The sequence below is a fragment of the Syngnathus scovelli genome, chromosome 8 (assembly GCF_024217435.2).
Source record: "Syngnathus scovelli strain Florida chromosome 8, RoL_Ssco_1.2, whole genome shotgun sequence".
NCBI lineage: Eukaryota > Metazoa > Chordata > Actinopteri > Syngnathiformes > Syngnathidae > Syngnathus > Syngnathus scovelli.
Window position 1 is genome coordinate 17,412,905 of NC_090854.1, and position 21,447 is coordinate 17,434,351.

The following is a 21,447-nucleotide window of genomic DNA, read 5'->3' on the forward strand; positions in this document are numbered from 1 at the left end:
TGCACAAGTATGCACACCCTATCATAATTGGGGATGTTAACCCTAACCCTACCAGTTTCATTCCATTGGATAAAGTTTGGAATGAGCCCCCACCCCCCAAGAACAAGTTGAATTCAACTTCCTTAAACCCTCAACTTTCTACGCGTTGGCTAATCAATGTTTCCTGTAACACGAGCACCGCGCAGCCGCTCGGACCGTGACGTCTGAAAATCGTTCATCAGTAAGCAGAGTCACGTTATTCCTTCCACTCGTAATATTCTTATTAGACTTAACGGGAATGGCATTTAAGCTAAATACCACATGGAGTATGTCACATCCAGAAATACGCTTGTAAAAAAATATGGCATATTCAAATATTCAGGATGCATCACTTGATTTTTTTTTTTAGTGGATTAACAATCTGAAGGCTCACGCCGAGACTGCATTATACTGTTGTTAGACTTAATAGTCTGCTTAGGTTGGCTGGGGGTCTGCTGCTCATCCATTATGCATATGACCAGTACCTGGGCTGGATTCCATACTGTCACTAATCTCAGTGCATGAGACTGAGCTGGCTAACGTATTCTGTGAATTAGATAAGAGACAGTCAAGTTGCTACTACGCTATTTATCGTCAATCTATTTTGCAATGGAATTACTAGTGATGCAATCATCCAAAATTTCGTCGGTTATCGTATGGCTTAGTATGCTACGGTATAAATGTACTTATTGGTTTTTTTTTACCCCCCTTATGATAGCCCTAAGTCGAATGGCCAAGTGCCGCGCTGTTCTCGATTTTGGTAGCAATTGGGCTGCCACTCTGCCTTACCTCAAGTAACAACATAAACAAAGAAAAATATGCTGCTGCTGCTTGGCTAGTAAAGCTTCTTGGGAGTACGGCAACCTTTTCTGTTTGTCCGCCTCCTTTGTTCCTGCGAATATCCGGCACACTTGAAAAGCCGCATGACTTTAATGAGCCTGGATGCTGTGCCAGTAGCGGCTGTCGGGTGACGGCGGGCGACGCAGCTCATGATAATGTGCCGGCCGGGCTCAGTGCCACACTCTTATGGAAATTCAACCCGTTTGGATTGTTTTCTTTATCACTCCCCGCAAGTTCTTTTGTTTCGTTCAGCTCTTCCCTCGCTCCAATATTATTTTCCTTCAGCTACCTGAATATAAATGACGTGCCTTTATTTTCTTGTTTTATTCCTTCAAATGAAATGATGCAGGGTGAAGGAATGCTTTTTTTTTTTTTTTTCTCTCAACCGCACCTGTCCAAGAGAGGCTGCCTGGAGAAAAAAAAAAAAAAAAGATGAAATGGAATAAGAGGTCATTTGGTCGACATATATTTGGCCCAGTCGCTTTCAAGGTGAAGTGGCTTGAAAGGAAATAAAACATCAATAGGTAAGAGGGCTGCAATGGGCTCAAGGTTTTCTCGAGAAAATGGCCCTGTTGTCACAAACCAATGGTAATCATTTGGGCTTTAAAGGTATGGCAGTCAAACAATAATGCCTTGGTGAAAGTTCTGAGCGTTAAATAATGGAAGTGACACGACGAGAGAGACGCGTGCAGTGCTTTCATTAGGCGCTGCAGATGTTCGTTGTTTCCAAGTGACGCCGTCAAGACTCATTACATGTGTCGGACATGTAAAATGACTGCAATTTGTGTATTCCATTTTGTATCCATGGTGGCAGTGTGGCACTTAAGATGCTAATTTTGTCTGTAATTCTACAGTAGCCCAGTCACGCACGTACAAAGTAGTTTAAAATGTCAGATATTCTGACTTTAAGATGCATTTGTTAATGGTTTCCTTGATTATTCAAATTTGTCAAAAATGCCTTCAAACATGAAATGATTGGCAAAATTTCACATGCATTGCATCACCAGGAAAAAAAGGAGTTCCGGAATGAATAAGCCGTTTGACCTCTGCAGTTCTAGTAGTGAATTTGCTGCAGGGGGGCCGGTAGCATGCGGAATTGTCACTCCCTCTGCGAGAGTGAGCTAAATGTCGAAAAAAACATTTGGAGCTAAAATCAAATGGTGTCTGAAACTTGAGGATGAAGTGTTCCACTTTGTTTTTTTTCCTCCTTTCAAAGTGTGTCGTTGATCAAGACGAATCTCTGACATCTACCGGCAGCAAACATGTCAACACTTTGATGGATACATGCCATAATGAAAGACTACTATGACTCCGAAGTCGCCATCCCTCCGTCAAATCAAAGCACAACAACGACAAGACGGAGCAATAAAAGCAAACCGCCTCGTAATCGTTTTCTCAAGTCAAGGACGGAGCGTCTTTTCTCGAATAGCCGTCCAACACACTTCCTGAGTCTTTGATGAGCATTTTAGACCGCTATGGCCACAATCAAGCACCAAACTCTTTGAGATTGCCGATGTCACCTTGCCACAAGCGCTTCCAGGCCAGGTCGGCTCCCAATCATCCTCATAAACTCACGTTGTGCTCAAAACATCTGACCCACTTTCACTCTTATCATCTCATACTTCATTCTTTTCCTTTCTCCCTCCCTGCCTTCCTTCCCCTTCACCCATCCAGAGGCCATCTTGTGTGACGTTGGCGAGTTTCACTGTCACGATCAAGAACGCTGCGTCCCCGAGGCCTGGCTCTGCGACGGCGAGCCCGACTGTCCCGATGACTCCGATGAATCCGACGTGACTTGTAAGTCAATCATTCCATCCGAGAGCCCTGTTTTGTTTTTCCCGCACCACTCACTCTTCCGTCAGTCATTAACTCATTCACTGCCAACCCAGTTCATATCTTTGACGTCTAAAACCGCCAATGGCACTGAATGAGTGAAGGGTGTCTATTGTTGATTTCCTCACACACACACCAACATTTTCAAAGATCATTTTGAAGGGTCTCATTTGTCTTTGACTTTACCATCACCCAATGGCCTGAAGTCATGAATCTCCATCCACACCCATGCTAGCATGCTACAACGCTAATCAGAATCAACCCGTTCCAAAAACGAGACTGGACTAGTGCTTCCTGAAAACCTTTTAATACTTCCATTTCCCAGTTTCTAGACATTTTCCAACCCTCTAATACGGTTTAAAGACGACCACCGTCCACAAATGAGGCGCGGATGGGCAACTTTTAATAGTGTGGCGTGTTGAGTCAAGCATGAAATACCGTTGCTCCACATCCAGTCGCTGATGCGGACGGATGCTGGTGTTTTCTCTGCTCCTCTAGCCCTGAATTGGCTCCATAAACCAAGCGTAAGCCTCTTATTTCCATTTTGCCAAGAGAAGCATATGATAAGTTTGCAGTGCGGCAACACCGCCCGCCCGCCGGCCCGCCGGCTCCTAATCCATTAATGTGATCAAAATCCAGAAGCTGTGCCAAACACGCACTTAGTCTGCGCTACTAAAATACTTGCAAACGATCTGTATAACACACTTAACAAACGGTTGGCTTTCCGATGTATTTTAATGTCTGCCATATGTTTCAATTATACTCATTTTATTGCCGTGTTTTCAATGCCGTAAATCCGGGTGCGACTCAAAATGCGGGCGTGTACCGTATATCTTCGTTCGTTCGGATTTATGTACTCGGAGACTATTATTTACGCACGCTGATGGATTATCAAAGTTGATATTTGATTTGATTCTGTCGAGGCTATATTTTTCTTATTCAGCGGAACTTGACCACACATTGTGAATCTACTTGAGCGCCTAATCAAGAAGGCAACTGTGGAAACGCTTTTGACAGAAATTGAACGAACGCGCTCAGTTGATGTCAACGTTATGTAATTAGAGTCAGCGGCTGTTTATCATGTACGCAGCCACTTGGACATTCTCGAACGCTCGAACACAATCGAGGAGAGGCTCGCGGAGGGCGTTTATGCCTCGCCGACTGCTGCGATAATGCAACGTTACTCGGGATACCAACCATTATCGTTCCCTTTGCAGGCTGAATGAATTACAAACATTGTTGGAGAGGATTTTCTAATTGCTACTGAAATTGCGGATGCCATCTGTAGATTTGCGAGCTCTCTTGAATCCTCCTGTCATTTCGTATCCATTGTGATGAGGGCAAACTGACTGACCCTGGCTATTTATAGCTTCAATCCACTTTTTCTCCACTCATATTCTTTGATTTGAACGGCATAAATACAATTAAGATATGACCTGTAGTATCACGTTTACCGCGAGCGTCCCCGTCGAGTGCATTACCGTGCTTTAGTCGAATGTATCCGCCACCCTCACGAGAAATACGACGCCAGCTCGCTCTGTGCGGTTGCTTAGGGACAAATCATTTCATCTCCCCCCGGAAGGCCATTAATCATCGCATCGATTATTGCAGGCTCTGTTTTATTCACAATGCCGGGAGAAAAGACACCTTGCATGTTCATTTAAGAATGGTGCATAGCTCATTAACATGGATTATGGATTGATAGAAAGGAGAATTAGATCAGCTTTGCCCGGGCAACGGAAGGCACGACTGGAATATATTTCTTTAAAGGTGGGCTGCTGCATTATGGAACAATGGGAAGAATAATGAGCGTGTTTATGATGTGAGGAACTAAGATGGTCATTGAAATATCTTGAATGATTTTACTGTGAATTCATTCGTTTTGTGATCATTGATGATCACAAAGACGTAATCGCTGGCATCTTTGGAGCCGGCGGGAAGGGGAGAAGGGAGATTGGAAGAACCGGTGAACAAGGGGAGATAGCGCTTTGGCCTCCTGGGACTGGATGGCCGCTGACACTTTCTCCAAGGGAGAGAAAAAAAAAAAAAAAAAAGCCTCCAGGAATTGCAAAAGAAACCCCGGTAAAATGGCAATTCTCCCAAGCCGGTGCGATGAGTGCAGTGTCAAACCTTTTTTTTTTTCTGACTGGGGGCAGCTGAGCATCGGATGCGCTGAAGCGAAAGCGTCAACAAGGAATTCCAAATGCCAAGGCGGTTTGGGGAAAGTGAAAGGCAGCACAGATGCCATTCACATGATGGCTTCTCTGTTTGTATTTCCATGAAAGCTTCCGTGTCCCTCAACCCATTCTTCTATTTATTCTGCACGTTAGCACACAGTGTCTTAGGAACAAAATCCTTCATAAATCCTCTGGGAAAGGATTTGATAGACTTTTGGCTCATGTCAGAAATGCTGCTGTGTAGAGCTTTGTCAATCTTCTGGACATTTCTACCACTAAATCCTCTGAATTGTCAATGCCAGAGGTAAAGATAATAAAAGGGGTCAACGGCTGACTTCAAATACGCGGTCGGTCAGAGGAGCATTGTTTCACGGCGATTGGCAATCGTCATGGGTTTTTCCAGAGGAGACGATTCTTCTTTCACTTGCTGCCCTTCGTCAAATAACAAGGTTGCGCCTTTCCTGAGAGTTCGAGCCTCGAGTGAGAGGTGATGGGAGACAAATGATACTTAAAATCACGGTGAACAAGCTGATCTACTGATTGGACACACCCTTGAGTCCATCAGTTTTTAAAATGCCAGGAACAAAAATGACACGACAAACCAATGGGTCTTGCTCAGAACATTCCATTTTTTATAACGTTGTCTTCCACAGACTTTTAATTCCATCGCTTCATTTTTTTTTTCAATTTAGAGGTCCGGCATGATCTGGTCTTGGTCAATATCAGCCGCCTTTAAATTCCATCCTGACCTTGGACTTCTTGACTGGATGTTCCATACCATATGCTGTCGTTATTATTTGCTGAACTTTCTTAAGGGCATCTTTGGTCCGCCTGCTCCGGTGTTCCTTATTGGTCTCGTCAGTCTCATCTCGGGGTTATTGGCTTTTCTCTTTACTGCTTTTTCCGAACGCTGGCAAGCGATCTTAATTCTCCTTGTCTGCAGGTGATTCTGCCGCATGAGGGCTTCACTCTTAAATGGTTCTTTTGCATTTTGTTTCTCGTGGAGCCCATTATTATCCAGCCATTATATTCTGGTGACCTGCTTTGCTCTATAGAGGAAAAACGTCTCTCTTGAAGCCTCCTCGATAAAAGGAAATAGCCAGCATGATAAGTTATCATCTTACTGTCAAAATGCAATTTTCCATTGTGTACCTGTACATTTGGCCATTTTTTTTTTTTTTTTTTTTTCCTCAGTGGAGTATGTATAATTTTCACAATTGAAAGCTATTTTACAGGCATAGCTTGAAGGGACAAAATACAAAGTCCTATAAAGCATGTATTTCAAGCAGCCTATAAACATCCTGGCGGGTATTTTATTCGGGAACTCCTATTCTGAAAGTAATGTATGGCAAATGTGGCCGGTTGCCATGGGAATTGGCAGCCATCGGACGGCGCTTTAGACATGAATGTAGCGTGGAACCTTGTTATTAAGCTGAAGGGCAGGGCCTTTTGCATAATGTAACGTTACCTTCCCACTGAGGTGCAGCCCTTCTGTTTACTCCAGAAATATGGCGCCAAGGTTACACGCTGATAACGTCTCATGCATTTTGTAGAAATTATTCGAGGAGTCTTTGAATGTTGACTGAAATTCATTAAAAATGCATGTTTGCGCTCTTCGCCGCCGTATTAAGCGAATGATGATCTGAGTCGGGGATCTCGCGAGTTGCCACGACATCACACAAACACCGGAGTATTCCGTTCCAGTCGTAATTGCGTGTCATGTCTGGTAAAGCGTTTGTGTGATTTGACATCAAATGCGACACATTGCACTTTGCTATCTATTAAACTTATGAAGCGAGAGCCGAGTTATTATTTAAAACACAGGCGTGATGAGTTTTTTTAAAAACATAATGAATTGCTGAGTAAATCAGTCTTCTGGATTTTGGGGGGGGCGGGGCTAAAAGGGTGCCCAGTGACCTATTTCACACTTTTAGCATGATTGTTGACTTTTTTGGATTTGGTCATTCGGAAACAAACAGGCTGTCTCAACATTACACACGTCAGAACTGAGGCACTGAGAGGAGCACGGTAATTTCACACTTCCCGGTTGCGTCATAGTGAGCTCGTCAGCAAAACAAGCATCTGCCCATTCTGAGCTAGGAGTCATCTCCTTGATGCTCAAATTACACAGCACAAACGTGACGGTGGAAAAGTTGCATCGCTGATTTTGCATCGACAAAGAGAATAAATGATGCTTACTTGGAGAGTAAGCAGGAAAAGGCCTACAAGCAAGGGCAGGGCGTGGCGAGCGCATAAGAAAATCTCTGATCCACCGGCCAATATCGGATTTCTGATGAGACTGATTGATGATACATAAATGAATAAATAAATAAATAAATGCATAAATAAATAAATAGCAGAAAATAATGGCAAATAAATAAATAAATAAATAAATAAATAAATAAATAAATAAATAAATAAATGATAGAAAATGGGTGGAAAATAAATAAATAAATAAATAAATAAATAAATAAATAAATAAATGTTTTTAGGTTAAGCCAACTACTGCCAAGCTCTACATTCAAAGTTTACAGCTTTGCACTTTTGTTTGTGTTCCTTCGGCAATCGTACCGAGCGAGCTTCTTGGAAAAGCTTCGGTGTTCTCGAACGAACATACGGTCTGCTATCAGTGTCATCACCGTTTTTTTTTTTTTTTTTTTTTACTGGCGTCTTAAAATAATATCACCCATGCGGTTGTTATTTGGCATTTCAACAAACGACTTTGCAGCCACCCACTGCTTCCTGTCTGCAAGAGTTGCAGTCTATAATTGCAAAAAGAGCCAAACACTGTTTTTGATGAATACCGAGATGTGAATTCAGAATAATCAGACACCGTGTTGCCTAACAAAGAAAACAATACGACCATTCTTACAGCTGAAGTTAAGCAAGTCGTAAAGCACTAGAATGTTTTCCCCCTCCGCACGAAGCAATTAGCGACGAATAATTGAATGTTTCTTTCTCAATCACCTTGTGAAAACACTGGCAGCCTTTGCGATGACTTGCTTGATGATGTTCCCATCTCGAAGGTCAATGAAGCTCAAAATTGAATAAAAGCCACACAGGAGCATCACGATCAACGATCGGTCAGCTCGTACGGCGTCGCCTTGAGATACGAGCGCGGTGGCGTTATCGCTCGCTCAAATCGAATAGAAACATTGAGTACATCTAAAATAAGTAAGAATCCATGTTTGATTTTTGCAAATGTTTTTAATAATTTTTTTTTTACAATACAACAATTAAAACATTTTTTTTACATTTTTTCTTTTTAATTTGACAAATGTCCTTGCCTATTTGACACATTTTAATAAGGCAGCTAATTTCGTATTGTTTTTCCTTTGGCATTTCCTACCTACTGTTTGCTTAGTGAGGCAGCTTTCTTTAATGATTTTTTTTGCCGCCCCAGAAGGCTCCCTGCCCTCTCTTGTGCTCTCCCACCTGTGTCTCTCCATCCCATTAACGCTGTAAGATTCAACTTTTTTTTTTTTTTTGTTCATTCTTGTCACATTTTGTCAAAGGTTCTGTTTTCACATCACAACACATCTCCCTCCCGTTTGTGCCAGATTGAACTTGCAGTCCCTTTGCCACGGCTGTCCTCACCATTATTTTAATGAATAAACATTCCAGTTCACGTGCCTGTCATTTATCTCCAGCGAGGCCAATTTGTGAGATTCTAATAAGACTTCATTGATCCCTCCTCAGTGATCCATAACTAATCCTCCTTTAAACAAAGAATACGTGTATTGAACGCATCCTTTGTGACAAAGAATCACTTTTTCCCGCACATTTAAATGAAGCTAAGTATGAATTCCTTCTCCATACTGAGACGATTCTTCCACACCAGTGGCCTCATTTATTAAGGCCCAAAGAAAGTCCGTTGCAGAGATATGGAATCGTTTGCGACGTTTTTATGAAAGCAAAAAAATCAAACGTCCTCATTACTACCGGATAGATTATTGCTGCAATATTGAATTTGAACGAACGAATCCATTCCATTGTTCTGTCCAGCTCATCAATCTCCCTCTTTTACCGACACGTCCCGTTTTCCTTCTTCTCTACTTAAAGCTTTTTCCCCGTATTTCTTACGTATTTGTTGATATCGCCCGGTGGCTTTCTTTGCCGTTAATGTATGTGCCGCGTTTTGACGAGGCAGGACCGTTTTCCTCAAATTTATCACTGTGTTATTAAAGACTTGAATAAATATTGATGGAGAACTTAAATGTTTCTCGCTCTGCTCGCGAGCGCATATATTTCCTGTTTTTATATGCCGGGGGATTGTCTTGCCTCTTAGTGGAGGTGATGATTAAGCTGCTGTTTGGAGTATTTGCCCATTTCATCTCGGCATCTGGCGAATTGATCCAAACCTAAACCCAGTCAAATTCATCATTTGATTTGATTCTTTTGGTTCTAATCATTTTCAATGAACAGCAGCCAAGAGTAAGCAAGCACGTGTACGTTTTTAAACACGACCTGATCAATTTAAACATGTCTTGGGACTCAAAACAACATTTAGTCTGTCACAGAGTAATTTAAAATCTCGTGCATACCGATGAGGCGCGCAGACGGCTAATTATGTTGATTCTGCCTGACGGACCCGTCCAAGATATTCTTGCGCACCCACGCTTTTTAATTGCCGTCACCTTGCCGAACTTTGCCTCGGAGTTGTTCAAATTAGTTTGTGATGTTTGGAAACGTAATTACTAATAAGTGTCTGCTTGAATCATCTTCAACTTCATCAGGCAGTGTTTAAAAAAAAAGGGATAAAAAAAGACGAATAAGTACGTCGAATCCAGATTTCCACCAAGAGTGATATTAAAAGTCACGTCTCATCTTCAAAGTCACCGTTTGACAGAAAAAAAAAGAAAATAAACGCATCAGAGACTAACGTACAGGATTCACGGTGCATAGTTCAAAATTCCTCAATTGCCTTTGTTCGAGGAAGCATTTAAAAACCTTACCGGCTCGTGTCCTACCTCTCAAAAACGATTACAAGTGATTTTTTTTTTTTTTTTTACTGTACCGCACGTCTGGCTTTAATTCATCAAAGTTGAGTCGCGGGAAGAGCAACCGTTGGGAGAGCATCTGTGAACCTTTGCGTGACAGATCCGAACCACTGAATATTCATTTGCCATCCTCCCCTTATCACATTAGATTAGAACCCATGTGGCCAGCGGAGAGGAGAGAGCTTGACAAGGCGTTTAGCTTGTCAGGGACCTTTACAGCTGTGCGTTAAATAGCACATTTGCCAAACGGACGGGAATGTGTTGAACGGTCCGGGACACTGTGTGTTCCCACGTGAGACAAATGCCCTTTGTTGCCAGAACGTAGTACACATCGAAGTACAGCTCTTGTGATACTTGGAAATTTCTGAAATACATTTTGTGTATTTTGCAAACAGAAATGAGCTTTTTGTGCTGTTGTGGGGGTGAACACAGATGATCATGCACCCGTGTGGGTTTTAAACGTACCAATTGCGCCGCATGTGGTATTTATATATAAAAAAATATATTTTTTTATTTATTTTTTTAAATATAATAAGGATGAATGTCAATAAATTAATTTCTACACTGATGTAATACCTCTGAAAATTGAAAATCAACATTGCGCCACAACTTAGACCTGCTTTGAGCTGGTCCCAAGTCAAGTCTTTTACCAAATTATCAAGTGTGCGTGTGATGCAAAATGTCTTATAAACAGTTTTTCCATCAAATACAAGCTGTTAAAGACAAGGGCACTGGCTTAACACAATACTGTGTAAAACCGCACTACGAAAAAGACGATGACGGCAAAGTAATATTCATTAAGGACCAAGGTCCCTGAAACATTTCCATGGAAATGCGTGGGAGGAGAAACAAGCCCGACTCTTTATTGTGCCATTACGGAAGCCATGGCAGCGTGCTCGGCTTTTGTGTAAATCAACACGGCGTGACAGCCCCTCATCGGAACGGGCACATTCATCCAAACAGTCTGTCCCTCACACAATAGAAATGGACGCTTTGAATAAGTCGTCAGCCACGCGAGATGCTCCGTGTGCGCTGATATGTGACTTCTTACGAGCCGGATCGCTCGGGACGGCGTCACACGAGTGATAAATCTTTCCCATTAGGCGGACGCAGCGGTGCCTCTGTAATGGTCATGTTGGTGTAGTTAAGGTAGAGATGCGAGACATTGGTCAGCTGTGTTTGATTTGCTCCCACATGAGTGAGGGTCACCCATGTGCCTCATGAATCCTTAAACAGCTGCTCTCCGCCGTGTGTGCGCCCGACTGGCGGCGGGAGTTTGGACTTTCTTTATTTTTCTCCTTTTTTAAAAAGATTGTACTGTGCAATGTACAAGGTTGTGATGTCAAAGTATTTGCATACACTGAGGTTACTTTGGCTCCAACAAAAAAATCTTTTATCCTTTAAGGGGATCTCAAAAGAGGAAAACATTTTTTTTTCCTGCGTAGAAAGGAAATGCTAATCACAATGCCGTATTCATTTTCCACTTCTTCAGTAGGCTGGCGGGTGAGCTGGAGCCGAGTCCAGCACAATCGACGTATCGGGGGTTCGTTTTGAGGCCCCGCATACACAGCGGCATTCTTTTTTAAACACCACACCATTTATTGCGACAGAGACTCTCCACGCTTTGCTTTTTATAACCCCTCTTTGCAGTATATTGGAATTTTGAAATATGAATGATTGACTTTTGCTGATTAGCAGATGTTTAATAGCATTTCCTTTTTTTTGCAGGCGCACGAGAAGTCGTGATCAGATGTCCGCTCAATCACATCCAGTGCATCGGGACGAAAAAATGCATTCATTTCAACAAACTGTGCAACGGGGCAAGAGACTGCCAGGACGGCTACGATGAGGGAGTCCACTGTCGAGGTCAGAACATCGCTGCCGTTTTACATGAGCAAACAAAAAGACAGATTGGTCTGCGTCTGGAAGATAGTGACCGCTTATAAGACTCTGTAATTTATTTGCTATTGGGCATGCTTTTTTTTCCCCCGCAGTTGATGTGCAAGAGTCCTCATATTTTCTTGCACAAGGCAGTAAAAAAAAAAGCTATTTAGGGGATTCATTCAACATGCCAGTGAGATCTGTTTTAACCACTCGGGTAGTTTAGTTTCATCTTAAAGCGGTTTTTCAATACTAATCACAACAAACTTGAGATCTTAACTGGAAGACTTAAAACATAAAAAAAAATAATCAAATGTATGCAATTGAAACAAAATGTTCTCTGACGTAAATGCTGTCAGCCAGGTTGTGCGAGCGCAAAATGAAAGTGAGCTTTATTACATTTTCAATGATGAGCCATTAAAATCGCTCCATTAGATGATGCGAGTCATACGTCAAGCTTATGGCCGGCAGTCTTAATGCAGGAGCCTGCACAGTGTTTTTTTTTTTTTTTTTTTTTTGAAACATTTTTACACACTTGAATCTGTGACATCTAAATGTAATTACAACAGCGCCTGATGAATGTTGAATGAATGAAACTTGAATATCTTGAACATTGTTTGCTTTCAAGGCCAGTTTTCATTCTTTCATTATTAACAACATAGATTTATTTGGTTAATATTTATTTACTTTTAAAATTAGGAAGAATACTGTTGATGGCCCTTTTCAGGGGCTTTTTTTCCCCCCAAGTATTCCACAAAATCAAATTTTGTTTCACACATAGCTTGCCATATGTGTAAACAATAATATTTCCCTAGCAAAATTCAGGACATTTGATCGACTCAACAAATCCAAAGGAAGAAAAAAAAACAAATCAGACAAACACCAAAGCTCCAATATTTGTTTGCTTCGGGTGGTTCTCGTCACCGAGGCACATTTTCCGCAGTGCGACTAAGTTTACGGCCTGAAATCATTTGACATTAGGGCCACCTGGGACGGCGTGGTGCCAACCATCTGCTTTGCCGCGCATGTACAGTGTGCCTCGTCGCACGGACAGGAGCCGACGGAATCCAGGTCACTTAGGAGAAGATTTAAACAACCAGCTGGGTCTCTTACTCCCCCCCTTGCCCCTCCCTCACCTAACCTCTCCCGCCCACCGCTTATGAATATACATGCTCACATCCCGAGGGGACTTGAGTGAAGGTGCCCAGATGGAAACCCACCAAACTCTTTTTTAATTCACCTTCAAGAAACGTGCTCATTCCCAGTCACATGTCCACGAGGACATTTCACACGTTTTTTTTTTTTCACGCCATTTAGCGCAATTTGGCTACGGACTAAAAGTGAATATTAAAGACCCGGTAAAGCGGTTTGTTGATTTGTTTCGAAATACATTAAATAGGTTTGACACTGTCATTAAATGCTAACTTAAATGAAAGACCTTGTAAGAATATTTGAATACGTTTAGAAATTTTCTAAAGGCTGTTTGTGATGAAATGCATTTTAACATTTGACTCCCAATTGGAGCCGAAAGTGCAAACTTTGGTCACAGTTCGTTCGGCATGGTTAATATGGCAGCCCAGTGAACGGCACAGGAAATTACACAGTTGGATGATAAATAAGCTGATATTTTAACTTCATTTGTGACACGATACTCTAAGCGATGTTAAATATTGCTTTTCAAATAAGAAAAAAAAATTTTGATTAAATGTTGCTCCACATGATTTTTTTTTTACTGAATGTGGGCTTTATTAAATGTTCTAGTCCTTTATTACTTTCTGTCATTTGCTGTCTTCTAGTTTGATATGATAATAGGGAAGATTTGCTTGTTGGATCACATCAGCTGCTTCATGCCAATTCATTCAACTTGTGCAATAACCAGTTGGAATGCCCTCTTGACACGGGTCAAGACTGCAAATGAAGCTGGCTCATAAAGAAAATTCAACCTAATTGGAGAATTGGCTATTTTCTTTTTTAAACCTCTCAAAAATCTTCAAGTTGTATTTATGGATCCTGATATTTGCCACTCATTTCCATTTTTTGGAATAATTGCATTAAACTCGTTTTCTGACCTATGCAAGTTGATTTAAAACAAGAATTGAGACAGGACAAATGCAAAGTCCGATTTCATTTTGACATTCACAGAATGTCTAATTGATACTCTGAACCCTTAACTAATTGAAGCAAAAGATTTCTCTCGCCCTTAGCAACATAGCGAGCTCAGTGATTGGCCATTTAGTTCCACTTGTTGCGCCCTTGAGTGTACACTCGTCATGTCGTTTTTCTGCTGTCATTGATTGGTTGAGACCTTTTTTTTCGTTTTTCTTTCTTTGCTTGGCGAGCTCAGCTCAGCTCATACGGCGACAAACATCACTTCGAGAAGTCTGATTGCTCGTCTTTGTGAGGAAACACTCAATATTAGTACGTGTCGGAAAAAGGCGAGCTACAGAAAGCGGCCTCGGCATGTCATGACCGAGACTTAATGACGCTTGAGATGAGACCGTCCAAGTGCGTGGGAGCCCATAGTGTCACGTTGGCTGGCAAATCCGCCACAGTATCGCCCCCAACGCGGCTTTGTGGAGGAATTCTGAGCCAGCGCTCGGATTGATTAGCATAGCAACTGATGTCGTATTAATAATGCTTCGTGCAAATTCATTTCAACGCGTCCTTCCTTTCGGCAACAGTCGCTGATGTTGAGGGGGGCATTCCACCTCCGCAGGATTAAAAACGTGCACTTCGCCCCACCCGTTGTGTTCTCGCTGATTTTTCATTCCTTTCAGTCATCGAGATTCTCCTCATCTTGAAACGTTAGGCGATCAAAGCTCAAGCGCATTACCAGCTGCGATTCCGGCCACACCCATAAATGATGAGACGGTGAAAAAGTCGTACGGCAGATCTCCGTGACGTCGTTCTCAGACTAAGCACCTTGTCAGCAACAACGTGTTTACAAACAAATCTCTTGCGCAAGACCTCCATGAGCTTCTTCATTGTTTTTTAATGATCAGATCTCGGCGCAAAGGCCGATTGAGGCCCGCCGCACTTTCCGAGCCGGCGGTTTGACTTCTTCCTTTGGCACGTCTCCTTTATCGGCTCGGATAAAGTTGATTGATGTGCACGTTCATCACTTTGAAGCTTGGCAAGATGCGCTTTGGAGATTTGGCATGATTGTATTCGCACAAATCAATCTCCCTCACAAAGGAAACAGATGTAGCATCTTAACCAAGAGACCAAGATTAACTTGTGTACATTTAAATCCCAGGTTGTCAAATTGGAAGAATTATTTGCTTTGATTTATTCGCTCAATCATCCTGAAATCACATTTTTTCCCGAACTCACTGCAGTATTTTTTTTTGTCTTCTGGTTCAATCCACCAAGGCGCCTTCAATTATGGATACTTCTATTACTATTCAGAAGGCCCGTTGATATATTTTTCTCAGCTTGTAAATATATCAGGCATCCTTGTCGAGGGAGACCATAGGATGTGAAAATTGCTACGGCGCTAATGGAATATTTACAGTAAGCAGTCACTCCGCTGGTCCGAGAAAATCGGCTTGCCCTTTTCGAGTGTTTCATTTCTTGAATCTGCCTCCATTAATGCGGTTTTTGAGCCAACGTGTTAAGTAAAACTCGAATAAATCTATTTTTGACACAGTGTCTCGTTATCCCCATAACGCCGGCTTGGTGCCAAGCTGGGCGGCTTTGCACTCCAAACGCGAGAAGACGCCGCCGATCAATATTTCATGCGTCCCGCTTTGTTCTCTCGCACTGTCGAGATATCGTCATCCGTGTCAGCGCACCCCCTGATTTGAGGAAACAATCTGGTGTCATGGCAAACGGTTACACGAGATAGCCTTCCTCTGGAGTGCTCGGAATTCAAATTGAATTGTTTGCTCGGGAGATTCCGACACCCGTAAATATTGACGGCTAGATCAGGGAGTCTCAAACGCCGAGTATTCTCACCGTTTACATTCCAGCCTGATGTTCGGACACAACGTGATATCAAAGCTGACACACTTAAGCTTCTCTCCACGACCTCGATAATAAATAGTGTCATCGCAATCATAAACTGTCTCTTAGGAAAATATTACCCCCCTGGTATATTTCTGGGAATTTGAGACTTTTGGAACCCCTGGGAATATTTGACCCAATTTCATCCTGGTTGAAATCAATCTTGTAGCTCCAACTCCAGTTTCAGACCAACTGAACGAGGGAAAGCTCCTAATTAGTAGCTGGGGAAGCCGCTCATTAAAGATCCTGGGTGCATCTCATTTGTTGCCCTTGGTTCACATACAGGTCCCTCATCAGTGATAGAAGGTGACTGTAAAAGGAGTTTTGGGAAGCCGCTTATTCCTTGACTGTAATTGAATGGAAGTCCTAATTGGGCCAGATGGGGCGATGTGACTGTATTCTTCCGATGATGGCACATGAACGGCGCCGCTCTTTTCATTCACGCTAGGCCATCTGTTTGGATGATTGCGGAGAGTCGGCTCAAGGCCTGCTCCGTGGATTTCTTTGTATTTTGTTTCCGCTATCGCGATTAGCATATCTCAAGTTCCAATTTGCCAACTATTCCCGCAGGTACAAAAAAAACAATAACGTGCATTATCTCCGTTTGAAGAAATGTAAACTTATACCAAGAAGAATAAAGATCCCCTATGAAGGCTTAGAATTACATCCATTTTCTACTCGGATAAGGGGTCATCGTTTTCTTAGAAAAATTATCGAAATTAAATCGAAAGCAAAATGCAAGCGTGCACCTGGAAGCTAGGTGTTAAGAGTGCGTTAGACCAGCCTGGAATGATTCAGGCAAATTGCTGCACAGCAAGTGGATGGATCCCAAAATGATCCATCCCACTGCTTTTAACATGAATCACAGCATCAGTAAATGCCGGTTGCCTTGGCAACCATACGTGCCCACCAGGCCATGGAAGAAGAGTGGCTACTTGTCCCATTACTTAGGATTACTTATGATTACTTAATAGTGCGACGGATATATCCTTTCATTGTTGAGAATTGCGTCCATCTGCAAATAATTCTGGCTGTAGTTTCTTGATGGCGGTGTTGAAAACAATCGGCCTTTCACCATCAGCTGCGATTGGATCCAGCTTCCGTTGTGACCCCGAACGGGCTAAGCCATGCTGAAACGGAACAGATGAATGGCTTTATTTGCCAAGTTTGTTTCAGGGAAAAGCCAACTGTGATATCTTTGGATCCTTGAGGTCAGCAACGATAAGATTGCTCAGGTATCAGACGTGGCTGAGTGAGGTCCGTTTGCTTTTGCAGTCTTTTTCCATATAAAACAAATCAGTCAGAAGAAAAGGCGTCAGGTCATCAATCAAAGGAAAAAGCAGAAAAGACCAATGGGGAAAAAAAACTCCTGAACCTTGAAGGCATCGGCAGCCCACCCCGCCGGTTTGCTGTAAGCACAATCTCGAATACTGCTCACTTTTCATTTAAAGCTACAAAGCGTTTGTACGGATTGTGTTAATTGCCCTGAAAGGTTGTAAAACTGCTGTAAATGGAATTTGGCTCTCCAAGCCAAGAGCAAGCAAACCCGTGAGGAGAAAAAAAAAGCTGTTTTTTTTTTTAGAAAAATACCCAGAAGCATTTGCATCTTTTCATTCGTCACTCATTATTTTTCATGGAAGACTTTCACTCATGAAGTTCTGAATTGACCTTGACTGTATTGACATTCTTTAAAACACAACGCCTACATTTTGAAAAGTTCTTGAGCAACGCTCTTCTTTCTACGCCGTCACGTTTTTATCTTCTGATGCTCACGTCATTCCATTTTCCGAAAGAAGCTTTTAACAATTTGCAAGTTTCTTCTGTAGTGCATGCGAGTCCTTTTAGTGAGATATAATTGCCACTTGAGCTATCGAGCAGCTCGAATAAAGACATTCAAGAAAACTCGAAGACAATTACCAAAGGCCAAAATTGTGCTTTAGTGGTAATTACGGCATGTTTGCGTTGGAAAGGACTCAATTTGTAAAAATAGTTGCAAAACGTCTATTGTATGTCTAAGTTGAAGGCTGTTGCCAGTTTGGATGTTTGTATGCTTGTTTGTTTGCTGTCAGTTTCGGGTCGGTCTCGATTCTGTCCTTGCCATGTAGCGGTTTAGTTGGCAGAGACGCATCATTTCATGCTGAAGGTCGCACGAGCTCTTATTCCTCTCTCTCGATGTTGCTGAAGCGACTGAAAGAGCGACGGCATCGTCGAATGCTTTTTGGATAACCGTTTTTTTAATCAAGTTCTCGACTCAATTTTGATTTTGAAGTGATATTAATAAAAAATCATGGTAGAATTGCACGTCAGTTCTATCTTATTAGTCACCAGTTAATCTTTGCTAGAGTTGATTTCGACCCACCGTGACCCGCTGATGAAATTCCAACTTTGACTTTAATAGACAATGATGTCCCTGTGTATTAAAAAGTACTTTCAATTAGTCAACTGAACATTTCTGGCATCGGTCCTGATGTTTATTTAATGTACCTGTCTGTGATGGCCGCTCGAGTGTAGTAAATAAAAAGACGCTGACTAAGATTGTTGGGACAGCGGGAAGATCGCAGGCTGCCAGCAAATCATTGCGCGACCTTTGCTGCACAGCACAACACGGGCAAGGTCTTTCTATTCAGAACTCTGTGTGATCTCGACCCTGAATTGAATAATAAAAAAATAATAAAAAACTCAGATCTATAGGCTTCATCAATGGTAGCCTTGAAAATGCAAGTGACTGAAAACTACAAAAACATTGTGTACATTTCTCTGCAAAGAAATCAGAAACTTGTAAATAGAAATATAAACTTGTCATACTTTTTATGAAACACACCGACTTCATTAACACAGGTGTCATTTTCTATCATACCGAAAAATAATAAATACAATATCAAATTGAGCACATAACTCAACACAGTTACTTTAAGGGGATGAAAATGTGGCCGTGAATTCCGAACGAGTTAAGAATGCTTTCAGTGTCGTGAAATGAATTATATTTCAGGAGACATCGTGTTCCATGCTGAACGTCTTAAATTCTTAACAAAGAGGGGAAGCTTTTATGTTGTCTGCGACGAGACATTAATGAATGCTCAGCAATGGCTTATCAGTCTCGGGGCCAGCCGAAGCTTTGTTTGAAGGCTTGAGCCTACATCAGCCCCGTTTATTCATTATGACAGCGTTAGCTTGATTCCCTTCCTGTCTACACATATCAAGTGTCAACCACTGATCTCACCCAGGAAATAATCAAATCCCAAAGCATTTCCCGGGGAGTCTAAAATCGCCGACGTAGCAAATAAAACGCTGTTCATTGTCATGCTGATGATGATCGTCAATCTGCGGGATTAACGACAAGGTCGGAGTTGGCCTGATCCCTGCAAGGACACTAACACGATATTAACATTCATGATTACAAACATGGAGTGAGCATCTCAATTTGGATGCCCTGATATTGAAGCATTCCATTGTGGGCTATGGAAGATAACTGAGATAAATGTCTCATTTGATCCTTTTCATAAACACCATTGCTATTAGGCTAACGATAAATCATGCTAATATGTCCGTCTGATTCTTCTTCTTACCGTGGAGTCAAGTCAAAACAAGAAATGTGCTCAGGTCCAAAAGGAAGACAAAACTTTAAATATTTGAAAGAAAAAATCGGAATCAAATTTTCCCATTTTTATTTGTCTCCGTCTCCCCCGCAGAGCTGCTGTCAGCCTGCCACGAGCTGCGGTGTCGCTACGGCTGCGTCATGACAAGGAACGGCACCTTCTGTTTCTGCGCTGACGGTTTCGAGGTCGGCGAGGACGGCACGAGCTGCCGAGGTAAGATCCGCCCTCTTCCTCTCTCCTTGCCCACGCTGGTCTCCCCTTTTGCCCTCCATCGGACTTTCCTCGAGGCGAAATAGCGGGAGGCGGAAGGTATGCGAGACCATCTGGCGATAGGCGGGGGCCTCCGTTCCTTCTTGGCCTCTGCGAACAACTTTAGGCGCACTTTTTCGCCACGTGTCCTACTGCGGCTTTGTTTGCTCATCACAAAATACAGCGTGAGCCAGCTTTCTGCCATGGGGGATCTCGTTTCGATGCCAAAAGGTGCCTCCGGAGAGTTGTTGCATACTTTACAAAAACACTGGAAGCGGTGCTGAATGAGCGTTAGGTAACGCCGGACACTCGGTTTTTCATTTTCTCAGAACGATGATTAACTAACCACATGATGGAGAACTTCAAGACTTTCAGACTAGCATTAAGTGATGGAGAACTCGGGAAAGACACCGACGTCAGGGGTGTCGAATTCATTTTTGTCGTGGGCCACATCGTGGTCATAGTTTCCCTCAGAGGGCCATTATGATCGTTAACGTCTTCGCGGGCCGCAAAAAATGATGTGGCGGGCTGTATCTGGGCCCCCCGGCCTTGGGTTTGACACCGATGCACTACGCAATCACTCGATGGCCACACAAGTGAGGCCCGATTCGGTGGACCTAATGTATCTGGGTCATTTTAGAGCACGGTTAATTTCTTCTGTACTCCTTCCAGACCATGATGAATGCGCCCAATACGGCTCATGCAGCCAAACCTGCAGCAACACGTACGGCTCGTACACTTGCGGCTGCGTGGAAGGCTACGTCCTGCAACCCGACAAGACCTCCTGCAAAGCCAAACAAGGTGAGCGTGTACCCTCTCAAAGACTTGGGTCGAATCACACGGCATATCGGCCGGGTTGTTGAAGCTAGATGAATGCGCCTCCATCACCCACGTGGGAATTGCAAGATGTGGTCAGGCCAGGATAATGATAAAATTAATGAGCACGAGGGAAGTGGGAGCAGTCGACAGAGTTTAATGGCGAGACAATCCCCGCCGTAACCCTGATTTATGCGAATGCCAGATTGGAGGTGTTAATACACTTAGAAAGAATACAGCCATGTTATGTTTCGGTGGTCGATAATAATAATAATCAATGAAATTCAATAGTCTGTCTGCAGCTGTACTCAGAAACATTAATTGATAGTATTTATTGTTGTCTCAACGGCATAGATTTTGAAAATGGCTGGCGGCGTGGCGCTGCTCACCTCACAGGGAGGAACGCCACCGTTGCTGCTTTTAATCAATACGACTGCTTTCCTAGCAGGAATAAACTGAATATGATAAGCCATAAACTTAAGTGAACCCAATGCCGGCCCGCATTAATATTCATTTAGCATAGAGGGATAGTGCTACTCTGATAATGACTGGTTTACCATTACTTGCCACAGCTCATGAATATAAATTTTCAGATACAGTTCTCCGGGGCCAGTAGATGAGAAGCAGCAGGGTATTTAGAAAAAGAAAAAAACTCCATGGAAGATGGAAGGTACAACTCGACAGTGCGATTTAAGAATTAATCTTGATCTAATCTTCTTTCATTGGGGTCAAACCGAATTAAAATATTGCAACTCTGGAGCCGGCGCGATGGTTCGTATTTTTGCTTTGAGCTCCAAATGATGAAATTGCGATTTTTCGACAGGTGCAATGCGGGCGGTCTGCGAAGACAAGTCATCCTCTTGCGGCCTCTTGTTTTTTTTACTTGTGTATGACAAATGACGCTTGATTGATTAAGCATGTCACTTGATTAAGCGCCATTATTACATTGTGGCTTTTATTAGCTCCATGCTACGCTACGCCGTTCTGTGGTGTGCTTTATCGTGCGAGTGTTCCTTTGCCTCCTCGCAAGCG

General features: G+C 42.6%; 1 protein-coding gene across 1 annotated transcript in view; it reads left to right on the top strand.

Annotated features, from left to right (window-relative positions):
- lrp1bb (low density lipoprotein receptor-related protein 1Bb) overlaps nucleotides 1–21,447 on the top strand; it is a 131,654-nt gene that overhangs the window by 33,463 nt on the left and 76,744 nt on the right. The window contains exons 2-5 of the mRNA XM_068651596.1: nucleotides 2,533–2,655; nucleotides 11,597–11,734; nucleotides 19,444–19,563; nucleotides 20,272–20,400. Of these exons, the coding sequence (XP_068507697.1) occupies nucleotides 2,533–2,655; nucleotides 11,597–11,734; nucleotides 19,444–19,563; nucleotides 20,272–20,400 (510 nt within the window). The remainder of the gene's footprint in view (nucleotides 1–2,532; nucleotides 2,656–11,596; nucleotides 11,735–19,443; nucleotides 19,564–20,271; nucleotides 20,401–21,447) is intronic.